General features: G+C 57.5%; 9 protein-coding genes across 9 annotated transcripts; 4 read left to right on the top strand and 5 right to left on the bottom strand.

The window, feature by feature from the left end:
* The first annotated feature begins 448 nt into the window (after positions 1–448).
* Positions 449–1476, top strand: LY79DRAFT_221570 (uncharacterized protein). Its single transcript, XM_060551611.1, has 2 exons — positions 449–1307; positions 1358–1476. The coding sequence occupies exon 1, from the start codon at positions 559–561 to the stop codon at positions 1069–1071; it is 513 nt and encodes a 170-aa protein (XP_060413822.1). The 5' UTR covers positions 449–558; the 3' UTR covers positions 1072–1307; positions 1358–1476.
* Positions 1198–3724, top strand: LY79DRAFT_221561 (multicopper oxidase). Its single transcript, XM_060551610.1, has 8 exons — positions 1198–1307; positions 1358–1603; positions 1652–1730; positions 1789–1870; positions 1931–2068; positions 2122–2968; positions 3044–3082; positions 3143–3724. The coding sequence occupies exons 2-8, from the start codon at positions 1373–1375 to the stop codon at positions 3518–3520; spliced, it is 1794 nt and encodes a 597-aa protein (XP_060413821.1). The 5' UTR covers positions 1198–1307; positions 1358–1372; the 3' UTR covers positions 3521–3724.
* A 249-nt stretch (positions 3725–3973) lies between these two features.
* Positions 3974–5697, bottom strand: LY79DRAFT_590528 (uncharacterized protein; the record flags this gene model as incomplete). Its single annotated transcript, XM_060561166.1, has 5 exons — positions 3974–4192; positions 4265–4345; positions 4408–4536; positions 4601–5478; positions 5556–5697. The coding sequence occupies 5 exons, from the start codon at positions 5695–5697 to the stop codon at positions 3974–3976; spliced, it is 1449 nt and encodes a 482-aa protein (XP_060413820.1).
* A 965-nt stretch (positions 5698–6662) lies between these two features.
* On the bottom strand, positions 6663–9465 carry LY79DRAFT_590527 (fungal-specific transcription factor domain-containing protein; the record flags this gene model as incomplete). The annotated part of the gene is made up of 3 exons (XM_060561165.1): positions 6663–6725; positions 6790–8415; positions 8614–9465. 3 exons carry the CDS (start codon positions 9463–9465, stop codon positions 6663–6665), a joined length of 2541 nt encoding a protein of 846 aa, XP_060413819.1.
* Positions 9466–11167: 1702 nt separating this feature from the next.
* Positions 11168–12691, bottom strand: LY79DRAFT_670022 (pyruvate dehydrogenase complex dihydrolipoamide acetyltransferase; the record flags this gene model as incomplete). Its single annotated transcript, XM_060563725.1, has 2 exons — positions 11168–12232; positions 12380–12691. The coding sequence occupies 2 exons, from the start codon at positions 12689–12691 to the stop codon at positions 11168–11170; spliced, it is 1377 nt and encodes a 458-aa protein (XP_060413818.1).
* A 1851-nt stretch (positions 12692–14542) lies between these two features.
* On the top strand, positions 14543–20195 carry LY79DRAFT_670021 (Sec7 domain-containing protein; the record flags this gene model as incomplete). Its single annotated transcript, XM_060563724.1, has 2 exons — positions 14543–15844; positions 15897–20195. The coding sequence occupies 2 exons, from the start codon at positions 14543–14545 to the stop codon at positions 20193–20195; spliced, it is 5601 nt and encodes a 1866-aa protein (XP_060413817.1).
* Positions 20196–20557: 362 nt separating this feature from the next.
* Positions 20558–21731, bottom strand: LY79DRAFT_590523 (uncharacterized protein; the record flags this gene model as incomplete). The annotated part of the gene is made up of 2 exons (XM_060561164.1): positions 20558–21501; positions 21578–21731. The coding sequence occupies 2 exons, from the start codon at positions 21729–21731 to the stop codon at positions 20558–20560; spliced, it is 1098 nt and encodes a 365-aa protein (XP_060413816.1).
* Positions 21732–22413: 682 nt separating this feature from the next.
* On the top strand, positions 22414–23348 carry LY79DRAFT_516254 (DNA-directed RNA polymerase III, subunit Rpc31; the record flags this gene model as incomplete). The annotated part of the gene is made up of 2 exons (XM_060554798.1): positions 22414–22530; positions 22626–23348. The coding sequence occupies 2 exons, from the start codon at positions 22414–22416 to the stop codon at positions 23346–23348; spliced, it is 840 nt and encodes a 279-aa protein (XP_060413815.1).
* Positions 23349–24280: 932 nt separating this feature from the next.
* LY79DRAFT_516194 (uncharacterized protein) lies at positions 24281–25775 on the bottom strand (the record flags this gene model as incomplete). The annotated part of the gene is made up of 3 exons (XM_060554791.1): positions 24281–25055; positions 25110–25634; positions 25708–25775. The coding sequence occupies 3 exons, from the start codon at positions 25773–25775 to the stop codon at positions 24281–24283; spliced, it is 1368 nt and encodes a 455-aa protein (XP_060413814.1).
* Positions 25776–25975: the final 200 nt, after the last annotated feature.

The raw sequence follows: 25975 nt of genomic DNA, 5'->3' as shown, positions 1-25975 counted from the left end.
TTTGCGCTGTCAGCCGCCACATGTGCCGGCCGAGGAGGCGCTGTGCCCTTGCCGCTCATGTGTCTGTCACGAAGGAACAAAAGGGACATAGCGGCCGCCAGGTGGGATGTCGCCGCTTGCCGTGCCTGAGCGCCCTGCGGACTGGCCGTTCTTGACACAGGTACAGCCACATTGCTCAGACCATTGCCGCCAAACGCAAGATAGGCTTAGCTGCGCAGAGCCAAGACGGGGCCGAGGGTGACGGCCGCCTCAAACGAGCTAACACGGGGGGAGGACAGCGGGAACCAAAATCGTCGGGAGCGAGATATTGCCACGCTACTGTAGTGGTTGGGACCATAGCCCTGCGAGAAACATGCGGAAGGAATCGAGAATATCCAGCTTTACCATGTCCGTCCTCCCACCAGCAGCAGCAGCAGCAGCAGCAAACAAGCTTTGGGCAGAATACAACATCCGAACGCGCTTATGAGAACCAGTTGATGCAAGGAATACAAAGTAGGTCCTTGATGAATCATCGCGCATGCTGAGCACAATTCTTCCATAGCAGTGCGCGCGTGTGGTATGCCGATATACCCATCGTCGCCACGGGGAGTTATGCGAACCCGAGAACCGCCCGAGAGTTGCATGGTGGCGGCCGTCCGTCTTCATACTGCTTTGCTCCAAGATTCCCATCTTCGCGCCCATGTGGTACATGCTGGTCTGAACTACCTCGCATGCTCGCCGCCGCGGTTCACTGTTCCGGTCGGGTATGGGCAGAGAGGCATGGGCAGGCGGCAAAAAAAAGAAAAACGCAGACTCGCCCACTCGGGCTCGACTGGAAATCTAGATAGCCGTCATCAAGGCGGAGAGCACAACGCTTGGTACCCGAACCGACTGTCAGGACCGCGCCCGCTCACTCCCACTCAGACTGTTTGGAACATCGTCCCGTCTCTCGCCCTGGCCCGAACTGTTGAAACCAACCCGCCCTCTTGGTATAAAGGCCTCCAACTGGTACCTGGGTTGTCGAACCGGGGCCTCTCTCTGCGCTACGCAAACTCCATCAGTTCCTCGCAACTGTTTGACCGAAGAGGCTAGGACCACGACCGATCCCCGAACGACAGCACCGTGCTTCCGAGGTTAACCTGCGCCGCGACCACACTTTATAGCTCTGGATTTCCACCTTATCTAGAGGTTGGATCGACCGTTTGAGGTTTGGGGTTCTGGAAGCTCTTGAGACTCGGCTTTCTCATTCTCTCTCTCCTCTTCCTTTCGTTAATAACGACGATTGCGCGAAGTTTGTGATAGGACCGGTAGCATTGGTTGCTTTCGAGGTGAGTATTTCTAGTGGTGGAAAACTCCATTCATGTCTTATTCTCAATAGACAACAATATCCGAAATGAGGTCGACACTCTCGCAGAGCGTGCTCTTTCTGCTCTACGGCCTCGCTATAGCGGCCCCGTCCAACTCGGGCGTCGCGAAGAGGCAGGATGAGCCGGCAGCGAACACCGACGATGACCAGGCCCCCAAGTCATGCAACACACCTACCAACAGACAATGTTGGGTCGACGGATTCGACATCCACACTGCTTACGAGGAGAAGACTCCTGACACCAATGTGACTCGGGAGGTGGGTTTGTAGCTGCCGGAGCGACGGGTCAGCGCTGACATATGATAGTATACCTTGGTCCTTACTGAACCCCCAACGTACAAGGGTGCAGATGGCATGGACAAGACTAACGCCATGCTCATTAATGGTAGGGAATGGCAATCGAGGCTATTGACGATTCTATGCTAATGCAGTATGTGTTGCAGGCGGCTTCCCGGGCCCTAACATCAGGGCAAACTGGGGTGACAAGATCCGCGTGAGAGTCGTCAACAACCTCAGAACAAACGGGTATGTGGAGAGGCGCAGATGGCATACCGAACAGCGGGCATTCGAGCTGACATGACGCAGCACGTCCATGCACTGGCACGGGCTCAGACAGCTGAACAACAACGTCAACGACGGAGTCAACGGTATCACTGAGTGCCCCATCCCACCGGGCTCCAGCAAGACGTACGAGTGGCGCGCTGAGCAGTATGGCTCCTCATGGTGAGCTCGTGATCCTCGGCCTTCTCAACGTGGGAAAAAGCTGACTCCGCCAGGTACCACTCTCACTTCTCTGACCAGTACGCCAACGGCGTTGCGGGCACCATCCAGATTGACGGACCGACCTCCAAGAACTACGACGTGGACCTCGGCGTCTACTCTCTCTCGGACTGGTACTACAAGTCCGCCGACGAGATCCGCGCAACCTTCTCTGCGCCCGCGGCCGTCCCTGCCAGCGACAACGTCCTCTTCAACGGCACCAACGTGAACAAGAACGGCGGCGGAACCTACTCCCGCGTGACGCTCCAGAAGGGCAAGGTTCACAAGATCCGCCTCATCAACATGTCGGTCGACAACTCCTTCACCGTCAACCTCGTCAACCACAAGATGACAGTCACGGGAACCGACTTTGTGCCCGTCAAGCCTTTCGAGACGGACTCGCTCTTTCTCACCGTCGGCCAGCGCTACGACGTCCTCATCGACGCCGACCAGGACCCCAGCAAGGCCTACTGGTTCAACGTTACGCTCGCCTCTAACAGGCTCTGCGGCACAACCAACATTAACAAGCCCGCCTCCATCTTCCAGTACGAGGGCGCGTCCAGCAACATAATGCCCAAGGACGCGGGTCAGGCGCCCCCCGACTCTCAGTGTCAGGACAAGACGGACTACGAGCCCATCTACAGCGTCAACGTCAACTCCACGGCCTTCTCCAAGACTCAGGACAACTCCTTGGACGTCACTGTCGACACCAGCAGGACGACCAACCAGCAGCGCGTGTACTGGAAGGTAAACGGCCAGGCCATGGACGTCGACTGGGACGAGCCGACGCTGTCTTACCTTGCCAAGAACAACACCGATTACCCTGCCCAATTCAACGTCTTTGAGGTGCCGAACGAAAACAGCGTAAGTATACATACCCAAGACCAACCTTTTCTTCTCTTCTTTCTTACTTTTCAAACGCGTACTGACCGTTTTCAGTGGGCATTCTGGGTCGTCGAGAACCTCTTCCCTGCTCCTGTAAGTGCTCCCCCAGCCAGCAACCCACCCAACCCGCACCATACTGACAAAAAGCAACAGCATCCCATGCATCTTCACGGCCACGACTTTTACATTCTCGGCCACTCGGATCCCACGGCCGGCGTGGGCAACGGTCAAGGGTTCAACCCCCAGACCGACACTTCCAAGCTCAACTTCAAGAACCCGACGAGGCGCGACGTCACCACGCTGCCCGGCAGAGGCTGGCTCGTCGTGGCGTTCAAGACGGACAACCCCGGCGCCTGGCTGTTCCACTGCCACATCGCGTGGCACGTCAGCCAGGGCCTGAGCGTCCAGTTTCTCGAGCGCACGAGCGACATCGTCAACACCGTCAAGATCGACGCCATCGACGACATGTGCTCGCAGTGGAACTCGTACTCGAAGAACGCGCAGTTCCAGCAGTCCGACTCTGGTATTTGAAGCTTTAACAAGGGCCTCTTGCAAGATTTTCCCCGTCATCTGGGAAAACATTCATACAAGCTTTTATTTTGTTTTGTTATTCTGGCACGTCGTTCTCAGTTTGGTTCATTTGTGGAAACGGGGCGGTGTTAAGGGGCCGGAAGCATAGTCATGACAGAAGGAAAGGGGGAGAGCATCATAGACAGATATACAACATCATGCTTATCATTCACATGACTTTTCTGACGCCTTCCAACCCGTGATGTCTTTGTGAAATATTCCCGTGGAACAATGGTTTCGCTCACATATCAATGGACTGCGAGCACAGCCCAGTCCAACGGCGCATGTGCCATTAAGTTGATTATTAATGTCTATTTCAATAGCCTTGATGCCGAGTCATACTGCAAGACTATTGGACCTTGGAGCATAAAGAGGCCGCCAGCAGCCGAGGAGTAAATGCGCAATACGCCTCGATTAGCTTTCCCCATCCTTTTGGCTCCTGACTGCGAGCTGTCGACGCTTCTTGTCGCCCAAGTGGCCTGCCTTTAGAACCAGTTCGCCCTCTTTGTTGCGGATCTCAAAGTCTTCCGAGGTCGTCCAGTCCTGGCGCAACGTCTTTTGTTTGATGACGTCGCGGCCCACCTGGTTCTGGATATCACGGCGCCCATTGAGCAAGTCGTTGTTCAGCTTTCCCTACAGGTGACGTTAGGAGGCATTCTTAACGCAAGTAACAAAGAGAGAGAGAGAGACAAGAAGCAGACTTACACCTCGCTCTTTGGATGGGGCGCCGGCGTATTTGCAGATCCAGTCTGCTCGAGTGAGAGAGTGGATGAGAATCTTGCAGTCCTGTCGGGGTTGGAGGTTAGAGGCTTGCTTTTGACAAACGATTGGGGGACACAGCAACCTACCAGCACGTTCTCACTTATAGCCTGCCATCTCTCGGCAAATGTATCAAAGTGCTCCCACATGGCGATTGTCTTTGAGCCAGACCAAAGTGGCCTCATGGTGAATCCGAGCTGCATCTCCATCGCAGCCCGCTAAAAAAAAACAGGGCTCTTGGTCAATTCCCAGCTTCATCAAAGGGCGGGAATCGTCTCTTACCAGCAGTCTCCAACAAAGAAGCTCAATCTCAACGTCAGAGATTTGATAGTGGATCACTGCCTCGAGCAGTTCCACGGGTGCGCTCTCGGCGTCCGTCAGGGCCCAGTCTGTCTTGCTAATGCCCTTCGGCCGAACAGCGGCGTCGAAACTGGCGTCCTGTCCCCCCGCACCCCTTCTTCGCTTCCTGGAGGGGGTCTCGGCAGCCTCGGATGAGTGCCGACCTTGTTGACTTTCAAGCTTGGCGAGGCGCTCGCGTGCCTTTCTCAGCTCGTAAAAGTTGCCCAAGTCGGTAACGTGGCCGAAGAGGCTTTCGACGTAGGCGCGTTGCTGTTCGGCCGACGATGGCCAGGAGGCGTCTTCGTCGGGCGCCTTGCCCGCTGCGCGCTTGACGTGCCGTTCGTAGGCATCGTCGAGCTCCTCGAAGTGGTCCATGTTCTGAACGACGCCTTTGTATCGAAAGGTAGGAGCAGCGACGAGCTCTGCTGTGAGAATCGGGTGCTGGTGCTCTGTTTCGTACATGTTGCTCGGCTTTGCTCTCTTCGCCTGGAGAGAAGCCGGCGTCGACGAAACCAGCGGTGATGGAGCGATCGTCTGCCCAGGTGATGTCGAGGCCTGCCCCATCTGCGAAGTCGCCGGCGACGTTTCTTGAGCCTGAGTGTTGGGCCAGCCGTAGGACATCGCGCGAAGCTCCAAGGCCGCGATGGCCTGGTCTGCTTCCTCTGGGTGAAACGTGGCCATCATGGAAATCCATTCGTGAAATCGGTAGACTAGGCCCCAGACCCCTTCGTCGTTGGGCCGGTTGTACAGAAGGGTCATGTAGAAGTTGATATCGGGGAACATCCGTGGCCCGTCGTGGTACCGGTAGGGCACCATGTCTTCTGCGAAGCTCAGTCAGTCTCCTGTTCTCTAGACGAGACCCGTGGTGTTGATTGTATATCTTCAGGGGTTACCATACTCAAAATCGTGTCGAACATCCACTTCTTGGTCTCATAAGGCACCGCCGGGTCATCCAGGACCTCAAGATCTGCGTAGAACAAAGGCACCGCTTGCTGCTCGTCGAGCGTGAGCTCGAACTCCGGGAGCGACAGTGTGGCCATTGTGTATGAATATCGATAGCGGTGGAAAAGCAAAAGTCAAAAATTGAGTTAGAACGTTGAGAATAAAGGAGGTGGTTTAAAGTCGAAGATTAGAAGGCTAGAAAGCTTTGACGCGGTGAAAAGGGGGGAAGTATAACAGCTGGAATCGAGAGAATCTGGCTATTCAAGGTTGTTTAAGTGAATATTAGACGCGACTTTACGTTCGTCTGGTAGTTTGTGAGGGCTGGGTGCAGTGCTTCAGATCGACTTCACCTTTGGCCCACAGGTTTACGAAGCTATCCCCAAGCGAAGTGGTGTGAAACAGAGCTGTTTCCATCTGAAGTTGGACAACTTCATCTGAGAGTTACGCCCAACGGTTCTAATTTGGAAGGAGAGCAGTTTTGTATCCTCAGGTCATGATGGAATATCTTGTTAAATACTGAGGCAGAGCAGTTCTACCGCATGGTTTTGACACGAGGGATTCCGCAATAATAAGACCTGGAGAACACAGCTTGTTTAAAAACCCTGTCGTACGCGAGGTTTTATCGAAATACTTTTAAGTGACTGCAAATATCTCTTATGAACCACCTGCCATTCTGAGCATTTCCTCTGGCATTCGCTCTGAGAAAAGCTCTCATTCCGGTGCGGACCGTTAATCTGGTAGACCCAGGAAACAATCAGGCTGTATTGTTCGGCCACGAAGAAATGTTATCATCATGGTATACATCAATCTCTGAGCATATGGAATTTGATCGAATGAGTTGCATTATCGGCCATAGGCAGCGGGCTTTTTATTGGGCGGCAAAACAAATCTGGTGACATGAATATCGTGAATCGTAGCCGCATAAAACTTTTGACACAACATAAGCCTTGAGTCTTTGACCACACAACGAGTATCGTGTACTGGCCAAAACGCGGCGCGAGTTCGTCGGCAGAGGCTTTGACTTGTGCTTCTCGCGAGGGTCTCCTTCTTCGGCTTTCATGACCTAGGAAAACAGCATATCGGAGACGGCGCCGAAATTCATGTATTTAATGCCGTCGTCGTTTTCCTGCCGAAACAAGTTAGATGCTTTTCCGACATGTAAACTCGAGGCAAGAGAAATGCTGCCTTACCAAGGACTCCCAGTCCCAATCCCCCAGGAGGTCGACCCCGTCAAAGTCCATGTCCAGGTCGTGGACGCTAGGTATGTCCGGCGCGCTGTCCCCGGCCAGCTCGCGAAGCATTTCGTAACACTCCGCCACCCGCTCCTGGCAAGTCGCCCTGAACTGCTCCTCGAAGCGTTCGTCATCGAAGCCGTTGTCCAGGCTGCTGATGTGCGAGGTGATCAGGGCGCTGAGGAGGTGGCCTTTGACGTTGGTCTCCCCGGACAGGATCCGCCTACGGAACCAGTCGTGGAACGTGTCGATGATACCGCGGAGCTGAGCTTCGGACCCGATGAAGGGCATCGACGGCCCGTTCTTCAGCTCCTCCTCCTTGAGGTTGCACAGCTCGAGCCCGATGACCATTATGCTCTGCAGCGTGACAGAGCGATACGTCCCAGCGCTGTTGATCGTCAGCCGCTGGTAATCCACCTCTGACGGGGTAGCGGGCTTGGCTGCGCCCGACCCCGATTTGTCGGGGCACAGGAAAGCAGATTCGCACAGCCGCAGGGCCGCGTCGAACATGACCATCCTGGAGAAGTAATACATCGGGTTCCGCAGAGCCAGGGGGACGATCGGTTGATGCAGGGCGAAGAAGAGGCGGTACGACATGATCTGCACGTAGCGGACCTGGAAGGCCGTCACGGACGCGTGCGACTGGAGCTGCCGCATCATCCGCTGCAGCGAGCTGCTCAGCCCGTTGCTGCACCGCAGCGTCTCCTCGTACACGGTGTCGGACCGGAAGTCATTGGCGCGCTTGGCGGTGGCGAGACGGGCCGCGAACGTCCCGAACAAGGCGAGGGGCACCGTCATCTGCGTGTAGGTCTTTGCGTCCTTCGGCACGGGGTAGGCCGAGTCTGCGTCCTCGACGAGCTGCTCGTCGTCGATGTTCGCCGGCGGCTCCGTGTCGAAATCATGCGTCGAGATGAGCGGCGGCCCGCCCGAGTCGATGCTCGTCTGCAGCGCGATCTCCAGGACGGTGACCCAGAGCCTGCGGCGCATCTCGGAGCGGTAGGGCGTCATCTTGACGATCGCCGTGGGCTCGCGGTGGAGCCCCATGTACATGGCCGTCCTGACGAGCGCGCCTGCACCGATCCAGGATAGGTCGCAGCCGATGTTGGCGGTGTGCCGCAGGAAGTGCATCAGGCAGCGGATCTGGATGCCAGTGATGGTCATCTTGGACTTCTCGCACGGCGTGATGAGCCAGAACATGCCTTCCCAGAACCACCGAGTCGCGAGGATACGAAGGTTGAACCGCTCGTCGTAAAAGGTGGCGCCAATACCCATGCAAAGCTGCATGAGGACGACGAATGGTTCGCTCGCTTCGGAGGGGTTCTCCCAATACCGCTCGTAGTCGGCCTTGAACGATGGGACGTGGACGATGCGGTGGACCGTCTCAAAGGTGCGGAGGTAGTTGCCGACGAGGATGTCGGCAAGCTGCCGAGACGGCATGCTCTTCCCGATGGATATGGAGCTGAAGGTGGGAGTGCGGCGAGCTTTGACGACGCGGGCCAGCTTTTTGCACGCCTCGAGGTCGGAGTAGAGTTGAGAAGTCACTTCACTCTCAAACTTCCTGGTGATGTTGACCAGGCGATAGAGCTGCCGCACGTGTAAGCGAGGCCAAGTCTGGTTTGAACAAACTGAGACAGTGCGAAACTGGATTGCTCTGCCGACGATGTTGCCGATTGCTGAGCGGACGCGAAGATTGAGAAGCCAGAAGGCAAAAAGTAAGGTGCAGAAATAAGGTAAAACAGTGAACCCAGACGTGTATGCCTTGTGAAGAGACATGGGACTTACCATATCGGTCGAGGCCATCCAGTGACTCTGTCCAAAGTAGCGAGTCTTACTAACACAGCCTCGACTGTACTTCAGACCTTCGCGCAGAGTTGGAGCAGACCGCGACGGCCCGTCGCTTTTGCTCCCGCCCCTCACGGTCAGCTCTGACAACTGCTGCTCGAGTTGCTTCACCCTCTCAGTGAGAGCATTGACAGTCGAGGAGTAGCCGGGACAACTGCCGGGTGTCGACGCGGTATCCGCGCGAACACTGACCGAAGCAGAGGCCATCGCGGGGTTGTCGGACCGGCACTTCCCATAGTCCGCTAACCCCGGTTGCTCAACGGAGATGGGTGTCGGCGCAAAGAGCGGGGTTCCTTCAGAGGTCTCGAGGACCAGCCTCAGTGCTGACGACTCGGGATCCTTCAGGCCCGGCAGGGCTTGGGCCGTCGGCAGGATGGGATCGGGGATCCCGAGGCCCGCTTCGGACTCGGCCGCCCCATGTACGGGGCTCTTGGGCCCGCCAGGTCTCCTCCGCACAGTGAGATCGTTCTGACTCGTCGTCATGGACGGGGCAGGATATCTCGTTGGCGGCAGAAGCCTGAAAGCCGAGTGAGCCGGGTCGGACAGACTGTCGCGATCCAAGGCCATGTGACCAGTGGTCCCGTTGGCGCCAGGGCTCCGGAGCGGTCGTGCCGCCGGCTTGGTCTGTGAGACGTACGTGCAGAGGGTGTGACCAGTGCGGACGCAGGTGTTGCAGGGGAGGTTTCTGTCGCAGCGGACTTTGCGGCGGCGGCATTGTTCGCATGCGAGAGCGGGCCTTCGCCGTTTCTTCCGTGTCGTCGAGGACTGGTCCGGGCTTCTCGAAGGGTCCATATTGGGGGTTGGGGTTTGGTGTCAATTTGTGAGATGTTCGGGGACAATGTGGCATGGGGTTGTCGGACGGAGGATGACTCGGCTTATTCTGTCATGGCATGCGTCTCCCCTCATGCTTGAGTCCTGATTCACGGCGTGCCGATACCTAGGACCAGAGAGATCGTAAAGTACAGAAATCCGAACGTATTTGGGCAGAGAGATTTTATCAGATCGATCTGATTAAGTTGCACTGGGATGGAATACGGAGACCATGAAGCCAGCAGCGATGTAATAGTAAAAAGAGGCGCTTATCCCCGAGATGTCGTCGGGGTTCGCGCACCTAAGGACCGTCTCGCCCGCAATACCCCGAGAATTCTGGGTAGCTGGTTGGTTCAATTGGTCCGAAATGCAAAACACCGAGCTGTACGTGCATATGCCGAGAAAGGGTGGAATAGTGGCGATGATGTTATAAATACCGCGTTCGTGCTGTCGTTTAATAGGAAACCCCCCTCCGGATGGGCTGTTAGTCTTCTCTGAGATGACGATCAAGTATTGTCTAGAGAAACCCCCAGATTGCGTATCGGCACGAAAGGAATGTTGCATTCTTCTATTGCGGCACTACGCATTTACCATTTCATAATCGCAATTTGTCATTGAACAACTCGATCAAAGACTTGGTAAGAGGAGCTCCGGCGGCGGTGCCGGGTTCCGGGGAACAGCAACGAGTGTTTTTGAAGCGCAAATAGCCATCAAGTAGTACCGTTCGAAACGGCGCAACAATGCCAAACAGTGATGATGTTGGCTGGCTGCATGGTGCTGGGAGAGTGTGCCATGGAAAACAATGCAGTTTTACCAAAGCTAAGCAGTTGCCGTTTCAAAAACAAAAAAAGCCCACTAGAGTTATGGCAACAGACAGTATTGAAGCCACGAGAGAGTAAAATACCACTGATTGAATGCACACGGGACCCATGTCGATGTTTGAGTAGAACCAGAAACCTTCCAAGAGGCATGTATGTATTTGTATGTTGGTAAGTCGGCTTGAACGGAATGAGAGGGCCAAATATTCCCACATGCTTTTTCGATGGGTATTGGCAAAACAGGCCAGTAGAGCTTATTCTCCATGTCGAACAATCAATTTCTCGACTCGACGCTGCTTGGTAGCTTGATCACCACGTCTCTGGATGGGCGTAACCCACGTGCGGATTTACCTTGAATCCATGGCTTATCATCCGATCCGACCTTGCTGGGAGGGCCGTCTTTAGTTAGCGCGAGCCAATGAGCGCATTCCCGCCGACGGCTGGGTTCGTCACATGCATGCGGATCTGAATAGGTAGATAGACACACAGACACAGAGGGAAGACCCGGTTTGGTTTCAGCGCAAAAGGTAACTGCTCGATTTCTAGGTAAAATGGGGGAAAAGGAGACCAAATGTACAAGACAGAAACCTCTTCCGCACCCGAGATGCAGCATTAGTCAGGAGATCATTGTACACGGGAAGTAGGTTGTGGTAGGTTCGTCGTCCGGCGCCGAGCAGATGGTGTATGCTTCGGCCCGTCTTTCACTGCCCTCCGCCCTCCTCCCTTCGCAAAAACCACAGGACGTGTCTTCGGCCTGAACGTTCTATATCGTACGCCGGATACGCCTTCGAAACTCATCATGCCTCCTCTTCCTCCGCCGCCGCCGTCGCACGGCAACGCGTCACACTCAACACCGACTTCCCCCCTTACAGGAGAAGCTCGAGAGGGTTCTCGAGGACCTTCTTCAGCTCCTTGAGGAACTCGGCACCGACGGCGCCGTCGACGACCTTGTGGTCGAAGCTGCCGGTGATGGTGATCTGGTCATCCCAGGCGACACCGGTGGTACCGTCCTCGGACTGGGCGGGGACGGCGACCTTCTTGGTGGTGCCGATGGCGAGGATGGTGGACTGGGGAGGGTTGATGACGGCGGTGAAGTTGTCGACGGCATCGTTCATGCCCATGTTGGAGATGGAGATGGAGCCGCCCTGGTACTGCTCAGGCTTGAGCTTGCCGTCGCGGGCGAGCTTGGCGAGCTTCTTGACCTCGGTGGAGATGGCCTCGAGGCCGCGAGCCTCGACGCCGGTGACAATGGGGGTGATGAGGCCGGTGGGGGTGGAGACGGCGACGGAGACGTCGACGGTGTTGTGCTGGCGGATGACATCACCGCGCCAGCTGGAGTTGGCCTGGGGAACCTTCTTGGAAGCAACGCCAATGGCCTTGATGAGGAAGTCGTTGACGGACAGCTTGTACTTGCCGTCGGAGGAGGCGTTGAGGGCCTGGCGAAGCTTGAGTAGCTTGCTGACGGAGATGCTGGAGGAGACGTAGAAGTGAGGGTTGTTCTGGGTGGACTCCTGGAGGCGGGATGCGATGGTCTTGCGCATGCCGCTGATGGGGATGTCCTCGTAGCTGGCACCGGGGCCGGCAGCGGCGGCGGGGGCAGAGACGGCCTTCTTGACGTCGTCCTCGGTGATCTTGCCGCCCTTGCCGGATCCCTTGACGGTGCGGATGTTGACACCCTTCTCCTTGGCAAGGCGCACGGCACCGATGGTGGCGTTGGGCTCACGGTCCAGGGCGTTCTCGAGCTTGCCGGCGGGCTTGTTGAAGTCGTCGGAGGAGTTCTCGGGTTCGGGGGTAGGGGCAGAGGCCGGCTTGGCCTCTTCCTTGGGCTCCTCCTTGGGAGCGGGCTTAGCGGCCTCACCACCGGCGTCGGCGGCGGAGAAGTTCTCGAAGGCGCTAAGGTCGGTACCATCCTCGACGAGGACGGCGATGGGCTACAGAAACATTGTCAGTATGGGTAGACTCATCAGTGGCACGCGAGGAGTGGGCAGGTGAGGGCGAAGACTGTTCTCGGCGGCTTGTCGCGACTACGGACATATTGGGGGAAGGGAAAAAAAAACAAAAAAAAAGGCTGCACGCACGTTACCGACGGGGACGTCCTTCTCACCAGACTCCTTGAGGAGCTTGGCAATAACACCCTCCTCCTGGAACTCAAAGTCCATCTGGGCCTTGTCGGTCTCGATCTCGACGAGGACATCACCGGGGGCGATGCTGTCGCCGGCCTTCTTCTGCCACGCTCCGATGTTTCCCGCCGTCATGGTGGGCGACAGGGCAGGCATCTTGATGACGGTGTGCGGGGGGTAGGAGGCGTAGCATCTCAGGATCTGGGAGGAGAGGTTGCTGCGGAGGAGGGCATTCGGACGGACAGTCCGTCTCAAGACGGTGGAGATCATGGTGAATGGAAAGCTCCGGCGAGCGGCGCACGAAAGCAGGGAGAAGAGTGTAGTTGGCGGAGGGGGGCCGGACTATGGATCAAGACGATGGACCGTCGACGTCGAACAATTGAAGCCTATGGGCGTGTCGGGATGACGGAATTGGGACAAGACAAGGAAGAAGAAGGGTCGGGTCGGGTCGAAAGGGGGGGGGGGGGAGAAAAGAGAAGGGGAAGCAGAGCAGAGGCGACGACGCGGGATTATTTTTTTGGGACGACGAGGTTTGATGCTCGAGATTGTCGGACGGGAATCTTTCCTTGGGGCTGGAGTTTTTTGCGTTGAGCTCCGTCGCTGGATGGAGCTTGGGGCGCTAGTCCAAATCGGGAATTAGCGCGTCCCTACAAAATGGCCTGCGCAGGGAGAGCCGTTATTTCACTGCGCTGAAGCGTCAGTGGAGTGGACAGTGAGTGGGGGACAACTGGCGCCGATAGATTGTAACCGGTAGCCGCTGCGCCAGGTGCTTCACGCCAACAGCAAGGAAAAAAAAAAAAAAAAAAAAACGTCTGCGACAGCCAGCCAACCGGGTTCCGCTACTAAGTAATACCCATACTCCGTACTCGGTCTGGTTTTAAGACTGACTGGCCTCAGGAACTTTTCGGACTTGAAAGTGGGAATAGCCCGGGAAAACAAGGGACCAGACGGGGGGATCTTGGCCAATGGCATCGGGCACTGTTGAGTGAGGAGTGGGTCTCACCTTTTTGCGAGTGAAGTCTCCTTTTCCATCGCGATGCGCCGGTCATTGGCTCGTTGGTTTCGATGCACGTGACTGACACTGGGAGTCGACTGCTTACCTCATCCAAATTGTCAATCTGGCATCCACCTTGACTGTTCGTTCCCCCTTGGTCTGTGCTGAGCTGGACTCGACCAAGTATCCACCTCGAATTGCTGACATAAGACTGTAGACCACATAGAAACAACTCCCTCCCTTACAGAGTCGGCCACGTACACCAGATGCTCACAGAGTACGGATACTGTTGCTGCACTTTTCGGTCAGATAGACTAGATGGAATAAGAACAAGTGCTGCAGATTTGTTTGTCCAAGGCACCTGGCCCGACGGCAAAACTTAGTGCGAATACAGTCACAATATTATTCCATTACCATCGCTCCCAGCTGTACAGTGATCGGACCACATGCTTCGGCACGCAGCACCCGTCCGCACTCGTGTACCTAAGTAGTTACCTACCTAGGTATCAACTGTGTAGGTACTTAGATACCAGGCAGGTATTGCTAGGTGTAAGGAGGTACCTCTCTGCATGCATCGAGAAAGACAGACAGACCAGGGCCGTGGCAGCCGTGGAGCGAGAGGTCAGGGGTCCCCCCCATCCAAAGAAATTTAGACCGTCATTGCCAGCTCCCCCATCTCCAAATTGCCTGTGCTGTCCAATTCAATCTCGAGCACCGCCAGCACCGCCGGAGCTTCCTTCATCCTTTCTCTACATTATCTGTGCCGACTTGGCAGCAACATCACCACCACCGCCGACGCCCTCCTCCACAAAGTCGACGGCCATTCTCAGATACTTGACTTGACTTCACCAACCTACACTAATACCTCCTCTCCGTGCCCTCCCATTGGGGCTTCCCCTGCTTGCCGTCGCCCTCTCCACGTCGACCTGCATATGCGCATGCGCCCCTCCATGTTCGACCCAACAACAGCTTACCTCCCTACCTAGTCATACCGACACACCTCCGTTGCAATTCCGCCAGATCGCACGCCGACCACAACGCCTCGTCCATCCACCACCTCCCGATCCCGAAACCCGGTCCTGTAAACTCGCGAATGGCACTTGGTCCCTCCGCTGCTCCCCCATGAGATGAGCTCCCTCAAATTCCTCGTCTCCTCCTTGGAGGCCATTGCGGCTTCCAAGGAGGCCCAGAGGAACAAGCAGCTGACCGAGTCCCTCCAAAAGACCCTCACGGCCATCAAGGAAAGCCATCCCAATTTCCCCGACCCTGAAATCGTCTTTGCTCCTCTGCAGCTCGCCACGAGGACCGGCAATGTCCAACTCATCACCAGCGCACTCGACTGCATCGGCAAGCTCATATCCTACTCCTACTTCTCGCTGCCGACCAACCCCGACCCCCAGAGCCAAGATGCACCACCACCCCCCGATAGAGCTCCACTCATTGAGCGCGCCATCGACACCATCTGCGATTGCTTCCAGGGCGAGACCACCGCCGTCGAGGTCCAGCTTCAGATCGTCAAGTCCCTCTTGGCCGCCGTCCTGAACGACAAGATCGTCGTCCACGGCGCCGGCCTCCTCAAGGCCGTCCGCCAGGTCTACAATGTCTTCCTGCTCTCCCGGAACACCGGAAACCAGCAAATGGCCCAAGGAACCCTGACCCAGATGGTCGGCACCGTTTTCGAGCGAGTCAAGACCCGCCTGCACATGAAGGAAGCCCGCATGAGCTTCGATAAGTTGAAGCACAGCTCGAGCAACGTCACCTTTGAGCAGACTGACTCCGTCAATGGCGCTGTCGATGCTGAAGAAAAGGAACCGGAACAGGACGCAGAACAAAAGGAGGGCTCGCCGGCCCCCGCCGCTTCCGAGTCGGCCCCTACCGAGGGCGACGAAAATGCCAACGGCAAGTTGACATTAAAAGATCTCGAGCACCGCAAGAGTTTCGACGACTCACATCTTGGCGACGGGCCGACCATGGTGACCGAGATCAAGCCGGGGAGGAAACCAGCACGATCCGTCTCCGAACAATCCACACCCGAATCTTCCCACGATGACAGCCCCGAAGCTTTGGACGCCGAGGACGAGGTCTACATCAAGGATGCCTACCTGGTCTTCCGATCCTTTTGCAACCTCTCCACAAAGGTGCTGCCGCCCGATCAGCTCTACGACTTGCGCGGCCAGCCTATGCGCTCCAAGCTCATCTCTTTGCATCTCATCCACACCCTCCTCAACAACAACATCGCCGTCTTCACCTCCCCGCTATGTACCATTACCAACTCCAAAAGCAACGAGCCCACAACTTTCCTGCAAGCCATCAAGTTCTATCTGTGCCTTAGCATAACGCGCAACGGCGCCAGTTCCGTCGATCGCGTCTTCAACGTCTGTTGTGAGATCTTCTGGCTGATGCTCAAGTACATGAGAGAGTCGTTCAAGGTTCGTGCTCGCCGCGTCCAACTCCGCTGGACCCGAATTAACCGTGTTGCAGCTGGAAATCGCCGTCTTCTTGAACGAGATCTACCTTGCCCTCCTTGCCAGGCGCACCGCCCCAATCTCTCAAAAGGTCTACGTGGTCAACATCATGAACCGCTTCTGCGCAGACTCCAAGGCTCTGGTGGAGACGTATCTGAACTACGACTGTGAGCGTAGCGTCGACAACATTTTTCAGACCATCATCGAGGACTTGTCCAAATTCTCTACAGCCCCTGTCGTGGTGACGCCCGTGCAAGAGCAGCAGTACGAGGAAAAGAGCGTAAGGACTGTTTCGGGAGGCGACTGGCAGTTAAGGGCAATTCTGCCCCCTCCCTTATCCGTCGCGCACATTACGCCACAGCCCGAGCCGGAGAGTGACATTCCCAAGGAGTATGTCATGAAGCGGATAGCCTTGGACGCTTTGGTGGACTCACTGAGGTCAATGGTTGACTGGTCTGCCGCTGTGCGGCCAGACGCGAATGGCGTCAGGCTGGACGGTGACACGAGAAACTCCGAGGATATCCGGCCGTCCATTGACCCAAGCATGAGTGAGAACCCGTCTCGCTTCGAAACGCCGGCACCTTCAACGCCCGTTCTCGAGGACGACCCTGCCTCTTTGGAGAAGGCCAAGGCCAGGAAGACGGCCATGAACAACGCCATCAAGCAGTTCAACTTTAAGCCCAAGAGAGGTATCAAGCTCCTGTTGCAAGAAGGCTTCATCCCCAGCGAGAGTCCTCAGGATATTGCAAGGTTCCTGCTTACCGAGGATGGCCTGGACAAGGCACAGATCGGCGAGTACTTGGGTGAAGGTGACCCTAAGAACATCGAGATCATGCACGCCTTCGTCGATGCCATGGACTTCACGAAAAAGCGCTTCGTCGATGCGCTACGCACGTTTCTCCAGTCTTTCCGTCTCCCTGGAGAGGCGCAAAAGATCGATCGTTACATGTTGAAATTCGCCGAACGCTACGTCATGGGCAACCCCAACGCATTCGCCAACGCCGATACGGCTTACGTCTTGGCCTACTCTGTCATCATGCTCAACACCGACTTGCACAGCGGCAAAGTTGCGAAGCGGATGAGCAAGGAGGAGTTCATCAAGAACAACCGCGGTATTAACGACAATGCCGATTTGCCTGAAGAATACTTGCTGGCTATCTACGACGAGATCGACAGCAACGAGATCGTTCTGAAGAGTGAACGAGAAGCCGCCGCAGCTGCAGGTGTCGCCCCGCCAACGTCGACGGGAATCGCAGCAGGCCTGGGACAGGCCTTATCCAATATGGGTCGCGATCTTCAACGAGAGGCCTATCTTCAGCAGTCCGAGGAGATCGCCTTGCGCTCCGAGCAGCTCTTCAAGACGCTGTACAAGAACCAAAGGAAAAACGCACAACGATCTGGCGTCAGGTTCGTCCCGGCCACGTCCTTCCAGCACATTGGCCCCATGTTCGACGTCACATGGATGTCGTACTTTTCCGCGTTGTCAAGCCAGATGCAAAAGACCCAGAATCTCGATATCAACAAGCTGTGCCTGGAGGGCATGAAGCTAGCGACCAAGATCGCCTGCGTCTTTGACCTATCGACTGCCCGAGAAGCCTTTGTTTCCGCGCTGAAGAACACGACAAACCTGAACAACCCCCAGGAGATGTTGGCAAAGAACGTGGAGGCGCTTAAGGTCATTCTTGAACTGGGCCAGACCGAGGGCAATGTCCTAAGATCGTCGTGGAAGGATGTCATCATGTGCATCAGCCAACTCGACCGGCTGCAGCTGATCACCGGCGGCGTGGACGAGAGCGTTGTTCCCGACGTGTCTAAAGCACGCTTCATGCCTCCACAGCGGGAGAACACAAACGACTCCAAATCGTCGACACAGTCGAAGAGGAAGAGCAACCGGCCGAGGTCTGGAACGGCGCCACAAGGATTCTCCAACGAGATCGCTTTGGAGAGCCGCTCCGATGAGGTGATCAAGGCCGTTGACAGGATCTTCACCAACTCGGGCAACCTCAACGGAGAGGCCATCGTCCACTTTGCCCGGGCTCTGACCGAAGTCAGCTGGGACGAGATCAAGGTTTCCGGGTCCAACGACTCGCCACGGACGTACAGCCTACAGAAGATTGTAGAGATTGCCTACTACAACATGACGCGCGTGCGTTTCGAGTGGAGCAACATCTGGGAGGTATTCGGCGACCACTTCAACCGGGTGGGTTGCCACAACAATATCACAATCGTCTTCTTTGCCTTGGACTCGCTCCGGCAGTTGTCGATGCGGTTCATGGAGTTTGAGGAGCTGGCTGGTTTCAAATTCCAAAAGGACTTCTTGAAACCCTTCGAACACGTGTTGGCAAACTCCCAAAATATTGCTGTCAAGGACATGGTCCTGCGCTGCTTGATTCAGATGATCCAAGCGAGAGGCGACAACATTCGCTCGGGCTGGAGGACAATGTTTGGCGTCTTTACCGTGGCCGCCCGCGAGTCAAACGAAAGCATTGTCAACCTCGCCTTCGAGAACGTGACACAGGTTTACAAGACCAAGTTTGGCGTCGTCATCTCGCAAGGCGCCTTCACGGACCTCATCGTCTGTCTGACCGAGTTTTCCAAGAACATGAAGTTCCAGAAAAAGAGCCTGCAGGCCCTTGAGAGTCTGAAGTCCATCATACCCCGGATGCTCAAGACACCCGAGTGCCCTCTCTCGCAGAAGAACCAGAGCGCGTCTGGAGAGCCCGCTGCCTCGGCCGCAGACACGCTGCAAAGATCGCAGAACCGGACCACGGTGGAAGAGGGATACTGGTTCCCAGTTCTGTTTGCGTTCCACGATGTTCTGATGACGGGCGAGGACCTTGAGGTGCGTTCTAATGCACTCGAGTACTTCTTTGAGGCTCTCCTGAGATACGGTGGGGAGTTCCCGCCCGACTTTTGGGACATTCTGTGGCGCCAACAGCTGTATCCCATCTTCATGGTCTTGCGATCCAGGCCTGACTTGAACAACGCGCTCAATCACGAGGAGCTGTCTGTTTGGCTATCCACCACCATGATCCAGGCACTGCGGAACATGATTACCTTGTTCACGCACTACTTTGACGCACTGGAGTACATGCTGGACCGTTTCTTGGAGCTGCTGGCCCTCTGCATCTGTCAGGAAAACGACACCATCTCTAGGATCGGCAGCAACTGCCTACAGCAACTCATCCTGAAGAACGTCACAAAGTTCACGCCGGACCACTGGTCCAAGATTGTGGGAGCTTTCTGCGAGCTGTTTGCACGCACAACAGCCCACCAGCTCTTCTCCGCCACCACGATCAACTCGACGGCCTCCATCGACATGCCGCCGAACGGATTGGATTTTGCCGCCCCACTGAGTCCTACAGAGACGCCCGCTGAAGGAGAGTCGCTGAAGGTCAACGGATTGGGAAAGAACGGCGTCAACACCGACACCAGCTCGACCGATGCCCACGTCAGCGCTATCAACGACGACGACCTGAAGACCCCGACAGCGCCAAATGCTCCCCGGCTCCAAGCCCAGTCTCCAGCGCCGTTGGAGGAGTTCAAGCCGGCATCGAACCTGCAGCAGCAGCCGGTCGTCGTCACAGCTGCCCGCCGCCGTTACTTCAACCGTATCATTTCGCGATGTGTTCTGCAGCTGCTCATGATCGAGACGGTCAACGAGCTGTTCAGCAACGATACTGTGTACAACCAGATCCCAACGACCGAGCTTCTCCGTCTCATGGCGCTGCTCAAGAGGTCGTACCTCTTTGCCAGGAAGTTCAACGCCGACAAGGAGCTGCGCATGCGTCTCTGGCGCGAGGGGTTCATGAAGCAAGCCCCCAATCTGCTGAAGCAGGAGAGCGGGGCGGCCGCTACGTACGTTGCCATCCTCTTCCGCATGTACGCCGACGACAGCCACGAGCGCACGGCTGCGCGCGACGCCATCGAGCAGGCGCTGGTGCCGCTGTGCAAGAGCATCATCAAGGACTTTGTCGCCCTCGAGGAGGACAGCCAGCACCGCAATATCGTCGCCTGGCGGCCGGTGGTGGTCGACGTCCTCGAGGGGTACGCCGCGTTCCCCGTGGAGGCGTTCCAGAAGCATATCAAGGAGTTCTACGTCATGGCCGTCGAGCTGCTCGGCAAAGACGTCACGTCGGAGCTCAGGGTGGCGCTCTTGCTGGTCCTCAGGCGCGTCGGCGAGGTCGGTCTCGGCATCGAGGGCATGACCACTAATGTGCGGGTGGACCGGAGGGACAGCATCCTCAGCAGCGTGACGGATAACACGGCGGTAGACGGACCCGAGGGCGACGCCTCGAGCAGAATGCGGCGCTGAGCCAGTCCCCAGGGAAGGGCCGTCATGCGCACGTTGGGGGGCATGGCGTAACGGATTAGAGACTGTAAAGGGTGGGGCGGGGATCAATTTTTTTTTCCCATGTAAAACCATTGAACCAGGCTCGGAATGATGGCCGATGCCCCATGGAAGTTTGTGTCTATATTGAAGCATCTTATTCAGTGTCTCATTGGCGCCCCGGCTCGTCGGGGGGGGAGCGAGTATTACCTGTAGCTATACATATACATGCCCATGCTTGCTCGTCTGCGTTCGAGAAGAGAAGCCTGGTTTTCCTATCCGTGAAACGCCCGTGACTAATTTTGTTTTAAAAGAACCCTCCGTGTCCCTCTCCCTCCCCCCAAATCTCATGCCATGACGTCTCTGACAAAGGTGCGCAGGGCGTCTGACTCCTCCGGCACTGTCCGGTCGTGCAAAGTCAAGAGGGCCGTCCTCAGCGTGTCGTCATCGGCGACGCCCTGCCTCACGAGGTCCTTCAGGATGCCCATGGTGCGATGGGAGTGGTCGGCGACGCGCATAACGCTGAGCAGGGTCTCGAAGAAGTCGACGAGGTTGAGGTGCATGAGGGTATCGGTCTTGTCGACCATGTGCAGGGCTGCGAGCTGGAGAAGGCCGGTTTCGACGGAGCCGGTGAGGTCGGGAAACGGAGAGGTGGCGACCTCGGCGATGTTGAGGGCGGCGAGGCGCGGGAGGATGCGGAGGACGCGACCCTGGGCAAGGGAGAGCTGGTGAGCCGACAGGGCGGCGGGGTCGGCGGCGGGGTCGGGGTCGCGGCCGCGGGCGAGGGAGAGGACGAGGCCGAAGAGCTCGCGGTCGTGGAAGATGCGGCGCCACATCCTGCCCTGTCCCGGGGCGCGGCGCCTGACGAGCTCGCGGCCGGGCAAGCCCGATGTGGCGGTGGCCGGGGGCGGGGGGAGCTCGCAGTCGACGTCGAGGAGGTCGCCGAGGACGCGGGTGGCCCTCTCGCCGACCTCGACCTGTGGAGCGGAGAGCCAGCGGCGGAGGAGCTCTTCGATGACGCGGGGCATGAGGGAGAGGATGGCGGCGTCGGAGGGGGCGGCGGCGGCCTTGGCGAGGAGGGCGAGGGCGAGGAGGTTGGCGGAGGGGCTTGGGGAGCGGAGGGCGGCGACGAGGGAGGACTCATCGGCCAGCTGGAGGGTCTGGGTGAAGGGGACGGGTCCGAGGAGCTTGATGGTGAGGGACACGACGGGAGAGGGGTCATGGGGCGTCGTCTTGAGGATCGCGGTGAGGTTTGGGAGGAGGACGGGGAGGAGGGGCGGGATGTTTGTTTCTGAGAGGCGTGCTGTTAGTTCGACTAGGTTTCTTGTGGGAAAGAAGGAGGAACCGTGGGAGGGAGGGAGACAAACCGTTCAGCTGAAGCTCTACATCGTCGAGGAGTTTCGGGTTGAGGGGCGTCTCGGGTGCGGATACGAGATCGTCGAGGTGCTTCTTGAGCTCGTCGAGCCCGGAGATCGGGACGGTGTGGTCGGCGGACATTTCCGGGACGACCTTATCTGCCATAGGGGGGTGAAGCTTGTCAAGGCGGGGAGCAGCTAGAGGTTAGAGAAGAAGCCGTGGCAACGCTTGGGAAGTGTGGTGGTTTGCGACGAGGTAAGAAGCTGTTAGTGATCGACAGAGAGTAGTAGGTATATGTTGGTGGAGAGAGAGGGAGAGAGCTCTCGATGCCAAGGTCCCCCGGCCGCTAAGATAAGATAAAAGCACATAAGAAGGCGCCTACCTAGGTAGCTACCAGGCACCTAAGCAGCGTACGTGCTGGGGTACGCGGGCTGAGCTGCCTGACAGCGCCGGCAGGGTTCCGAGGAAGTGCGCTGGAAGGGAGGGGCGGGGAGGGGTGGGAGGGGTGGAATAGTGGTCGCTTGCCAGTGCGGAATTGACCCCGCCGATGGCACCGACCAAAAACTGTTGCTGCTGCAGGTTGACTTGTGACTGACACCTCGGGTTTTTTTTTTTTTTTGTCTGTTCGGGTTTTCCCATAAACGAAAGGCAGACTCCAAACTCCAATTCGACTCACAACTACGGAGTACTCACGCCACCCTTCCATTCCTCCGTGACGCATTCGTTTCTCACCGAGTCAAGGACAACAAATACCAATTCCTGGCCGAGGCCCCCTGGACCCGTAAATCAATCGGCAATCACCACCGCGCGCTACATAGATAGATAAGACAGACGCTCAGCACACGCAATGTCGCGAGGAGGACGAGGCGGTGGCCGTGGTGGCCGCGGGGGGCGCCAGGGACCGCAGCTATCGTGGGATAACGGCGAACACGCCCCCGACACGCGGCCCTCGGAGCTATTCCCAGTGCGTAATCCCCCCCTACCCCCTTCTTGTCACAGTTGATCGTACAAGAACCCCCCCCCCCCCCCCCCCCTTTCTGACTTTCGTGACCTCCGCAGGCCTACGCGGTCCCGACAGCGAAGCCTCTCTCCGACCTTGAGCGCGCCAACGTCAACGCCTTCCTCCTCTTCCGCCGCCAGTTCCAGGACGGGCCTCTGTACACCCGCAAGCGCACCTGGGGCATGGACCCGGGCAACACGCGCAAGCTGTACGGCCAGGACCAGGTCAACGCAAAGTACGGCGTGCGAACCCGCGGCACCGCCGACCCCTTCACTGCCGTGCCCACCTACTCGCAAAAGTTCTCCCGCCCCGAGAGGGCCCTGCCCGACCTCGCCGCCCGCCCCTTCTGCAAAGAGTTCTTCCCGCAGGAGCTGCACGAGGCCCTTGACGGCGACGACGTCGGCCCCGGCGAGCGCCGTCGCGGAGGTGACGCCAAGCGCCTGCGCCTGAGCCGGATCACCGCCCTGCCGACCGCCGAGGACGTCTTCCACCTCAACGATGACGCCGATGACGACGTCGGCGGTCCCGAGGGCGCGCGGAAGAAGCTCGAGGCCCTTGAGAGGATGGGTGAGGGGGCCGAGGGGGCCGAGGGCGCCGGCGGCGGTACTGGTGGCGCCGGCGTCGAGGACGAGTGGGAGGGCGGCGAGGAGGAGGAACAGGACGTCGAGTACGACGACTCGGACGCCGGCGACTACGACGCCGAGAACTATTTCGACGATGGCGAGTACGGCGACGACGATGGCGGCGACGACGACCACGGCGGCCGCGAGGGGTCGTACTAGATCCGGTTTGTACGATCGTGACGGAGGGGCGGAAAGGAATTGAATGATGACGAGCGGGATCAGCAAAGAAAGAAGGAAAAATAAAAGGGGGAAAAAAGTAAATATCATGAGAGGGACATTGATTGAAACAAAGGCGGATGGATTCGCGCTCGAAGAGAGGGGGGGGGGGGGGGGGGGGGGGAGACACTTGGGGCAACATCCCGCTCCTCTCTCCCCCAGTGAACGACTGACGAAAGAGGCGATCGCATCACCGGGCGTTGGGCGGGATGAACGGCTTTGCTGAGCGGGATTATAGGCTCTCAGATACCCCAGCGATACCTCTCTACAGAGGAAAGAGGTAGTAAACAATTCACAATTCATAATCACACCCACAGCGCATTTTCATTTCTCTTTTTGACTCGACTTTTTTTTTTGGGGGGGGGGGGGGGGGGGGGGAGGCGTGGTGATGAAAGTCAGGGTCCTTCCCTTGACAATCGGGTATCAACGGCCTCGGCCGCCTCGCTCTAGATAGATGGGTTATTCTACAATCGTGGCAAAAGCTACCTTGCCTGCATCCAACGACGACCGTCCATCCAGCCTCGACCGACGCTGGCGCACCGCCTCGAGGGCGTCTTCCGCATCGGCACCCGGATCCCGGCCGTGGAGGCGGCCAGGATGGACACCCGTGGGCAGGAAGCTAATGTCCCTAGTTTGCGCACACCCTGACATGCAAGGACCCAAGGTCCCGTATCCAAGCCGAGACGAGTATGGGTTTTCAAAGCAGGCCGGACACTCTTCCGATGCGTCGTCCTGCCAATGCTGCCGGTATATACTTTTGTTTGTTTTTTGGCCGAACCTGAACGCCGTTTGCTTCCCAGACTCATTTCCTGGTCCGACCCAAACCATCCCATCAGTCGAGGATCGACATTACTCCCTATTTCCTCTTTGGTGTCTCATTTTGTCGGGTATTGACGCTGAAGTTTGGTCAGTTTTTCGCGGACGTCGACAATGGCATCAGCCGCCTCGTAGATCTTGTCGCCCATCATCTTGATCGTCTCCAGCAGATCGAGGACCATGTTGAAGGCCGGCACCTGCGTCTGGTCCCTCAGGGCCCGCACGCGTTCGTACAGGCCGTGCTCGACGCCGGGCATGTGCTGCTCCATCTCCTTGATCTTCTGCACCTGGAACTGGTGCAGCTCCTTGAGGCGGTCGGCCTCGTTGGAGAAGAGCGTGAGCACGTCCTCGACGTTGCGGTCCTGGCTGCCGTTCGTCGTGTTGTTCCCGGACCCGCCCCTCGTGAGCCAGGTCTGGTGGTAGTGTGCGGGCAGCTTGAGCTGGTCGGCGCCCGCGAACGCCATCTTGGCGATGTCAGCGTCCGACTTGACCAGGTCCTTGAGGTGCGCCATGGTGACAATGTCCTCGTCCAGCGTCGTCTTGACACCCTCGTACTTGCGCTGTAGCCAGTTGACGTCGGTCGTCAGTTGCTCGAGGTCGCCGCCGTGCGCGGCCATGAACCCTCGAATCTCGGATGCCTGCGCCATGAACCGCTGGATCATCATGTCGCAGTTCTCCATCTCGGTCTGGATCGACTGCTCGAGGTCGTTGAACCGGGTCGTGCCCTTGATGTTTGACACATCCACGCGCACGCCGGGGACCGTCTGTTGAGTCGTCGACTGGCCCATTGTCAAGCCCGGAGCGGAGCTGTTGTTGCCTGCTTGAGATTGGCCGCTGCTTCGGTTAGCTGGTTATTTGGACACCAATCGTCCGCAAAAGTCCACTCACAAGAGACCGCCCGGCTTAGATTGGTTCTGAGCCTGGCTCTGGCCAAAAAGGCCGCCGCCCGTGCCCTGGTTCTGCTGAGTTTGTGTGTTGCCGCCACCAAAGAGTCCTCCGCTAGGTTGCTGCTGTTGTTGTGGCTGGGTCGAGCTCTGGCCAAAGAGACCGCCCGTAGCCGGCTTCTGCTGGGATGCACCAAACAAGCCTCCACTCTGCTGCTGCTGAGGCTGAGCTGATCCAAAGAGCCCTCCGCTTTGCTGCTGCTGAGGTTGCTGCTGCTGCTGCTGCTGTTGAGGCTGGGCTGAGCCGAAAAGACCGCCGCCACCGGACTGCTGAGGTTGGGAGGGTGTTGCAGATTGGGACTGGCCAAAAAGACCACCAGTCGCTGGTGCGGCCGGCTTGTTGCCAAAGAGACCTCCCCCGCCCGTCTGGGTACCGCCGAAAAGTCCGCCGCTCGTAGCAGGCTGCGTCGACGCCGCCGCGTTCCCGAAGAGCCCACCACCTGCTGTGGTTGCCGAAGAGGAGCCGGCACTAAACAAGAGGCTCAGTGTCAGATAAGACATTGAACATAGGGGCATGGACAATCCAAGGCCATTTAGCTTACGCAGAATTGGCAGCACCAGTGTTGATGCTCAAACCACCACCGGTGGCGCTTGCGGATCGTCCAAACATGTTGGACTTTTTCTCGAGTCCGACGAGGTTGGTCGGTCCGGGTGAGTTTCTGACGGGTACAGACGAGAGTGTCCTCGAGGACTTTCTCCTGGTTGCAGCTGGATTCGGTTGACGGTCAAGGTGGTTTGAAGTATTTGTTGTTCTTGGCTGCTGCTGCTGCTCCTGCGGCTGGGTCTGCGGCTGCGGCTGCGGCTGCGGCT

This window comes from Colletotrichum navitas (genome assembly GCF_030913465.1).
Source record: "Colletotrichum navitas strain CBS 125086 chromosome Unknown LY79scaffold_32, whole genome shotgun sequence".
In the NCBI taxonomy this organism is placed as follows: domain Eukaryota; kingdom Fungi; phylum Ascomycota; class Sordariomycetes; order Glomerellales; family Glomerellaceae; genus Colletotrichum; species Colletotrichum navitas.
This window is presented reverse-complemented; position numbering and strand designations above follow the sequence as displayed.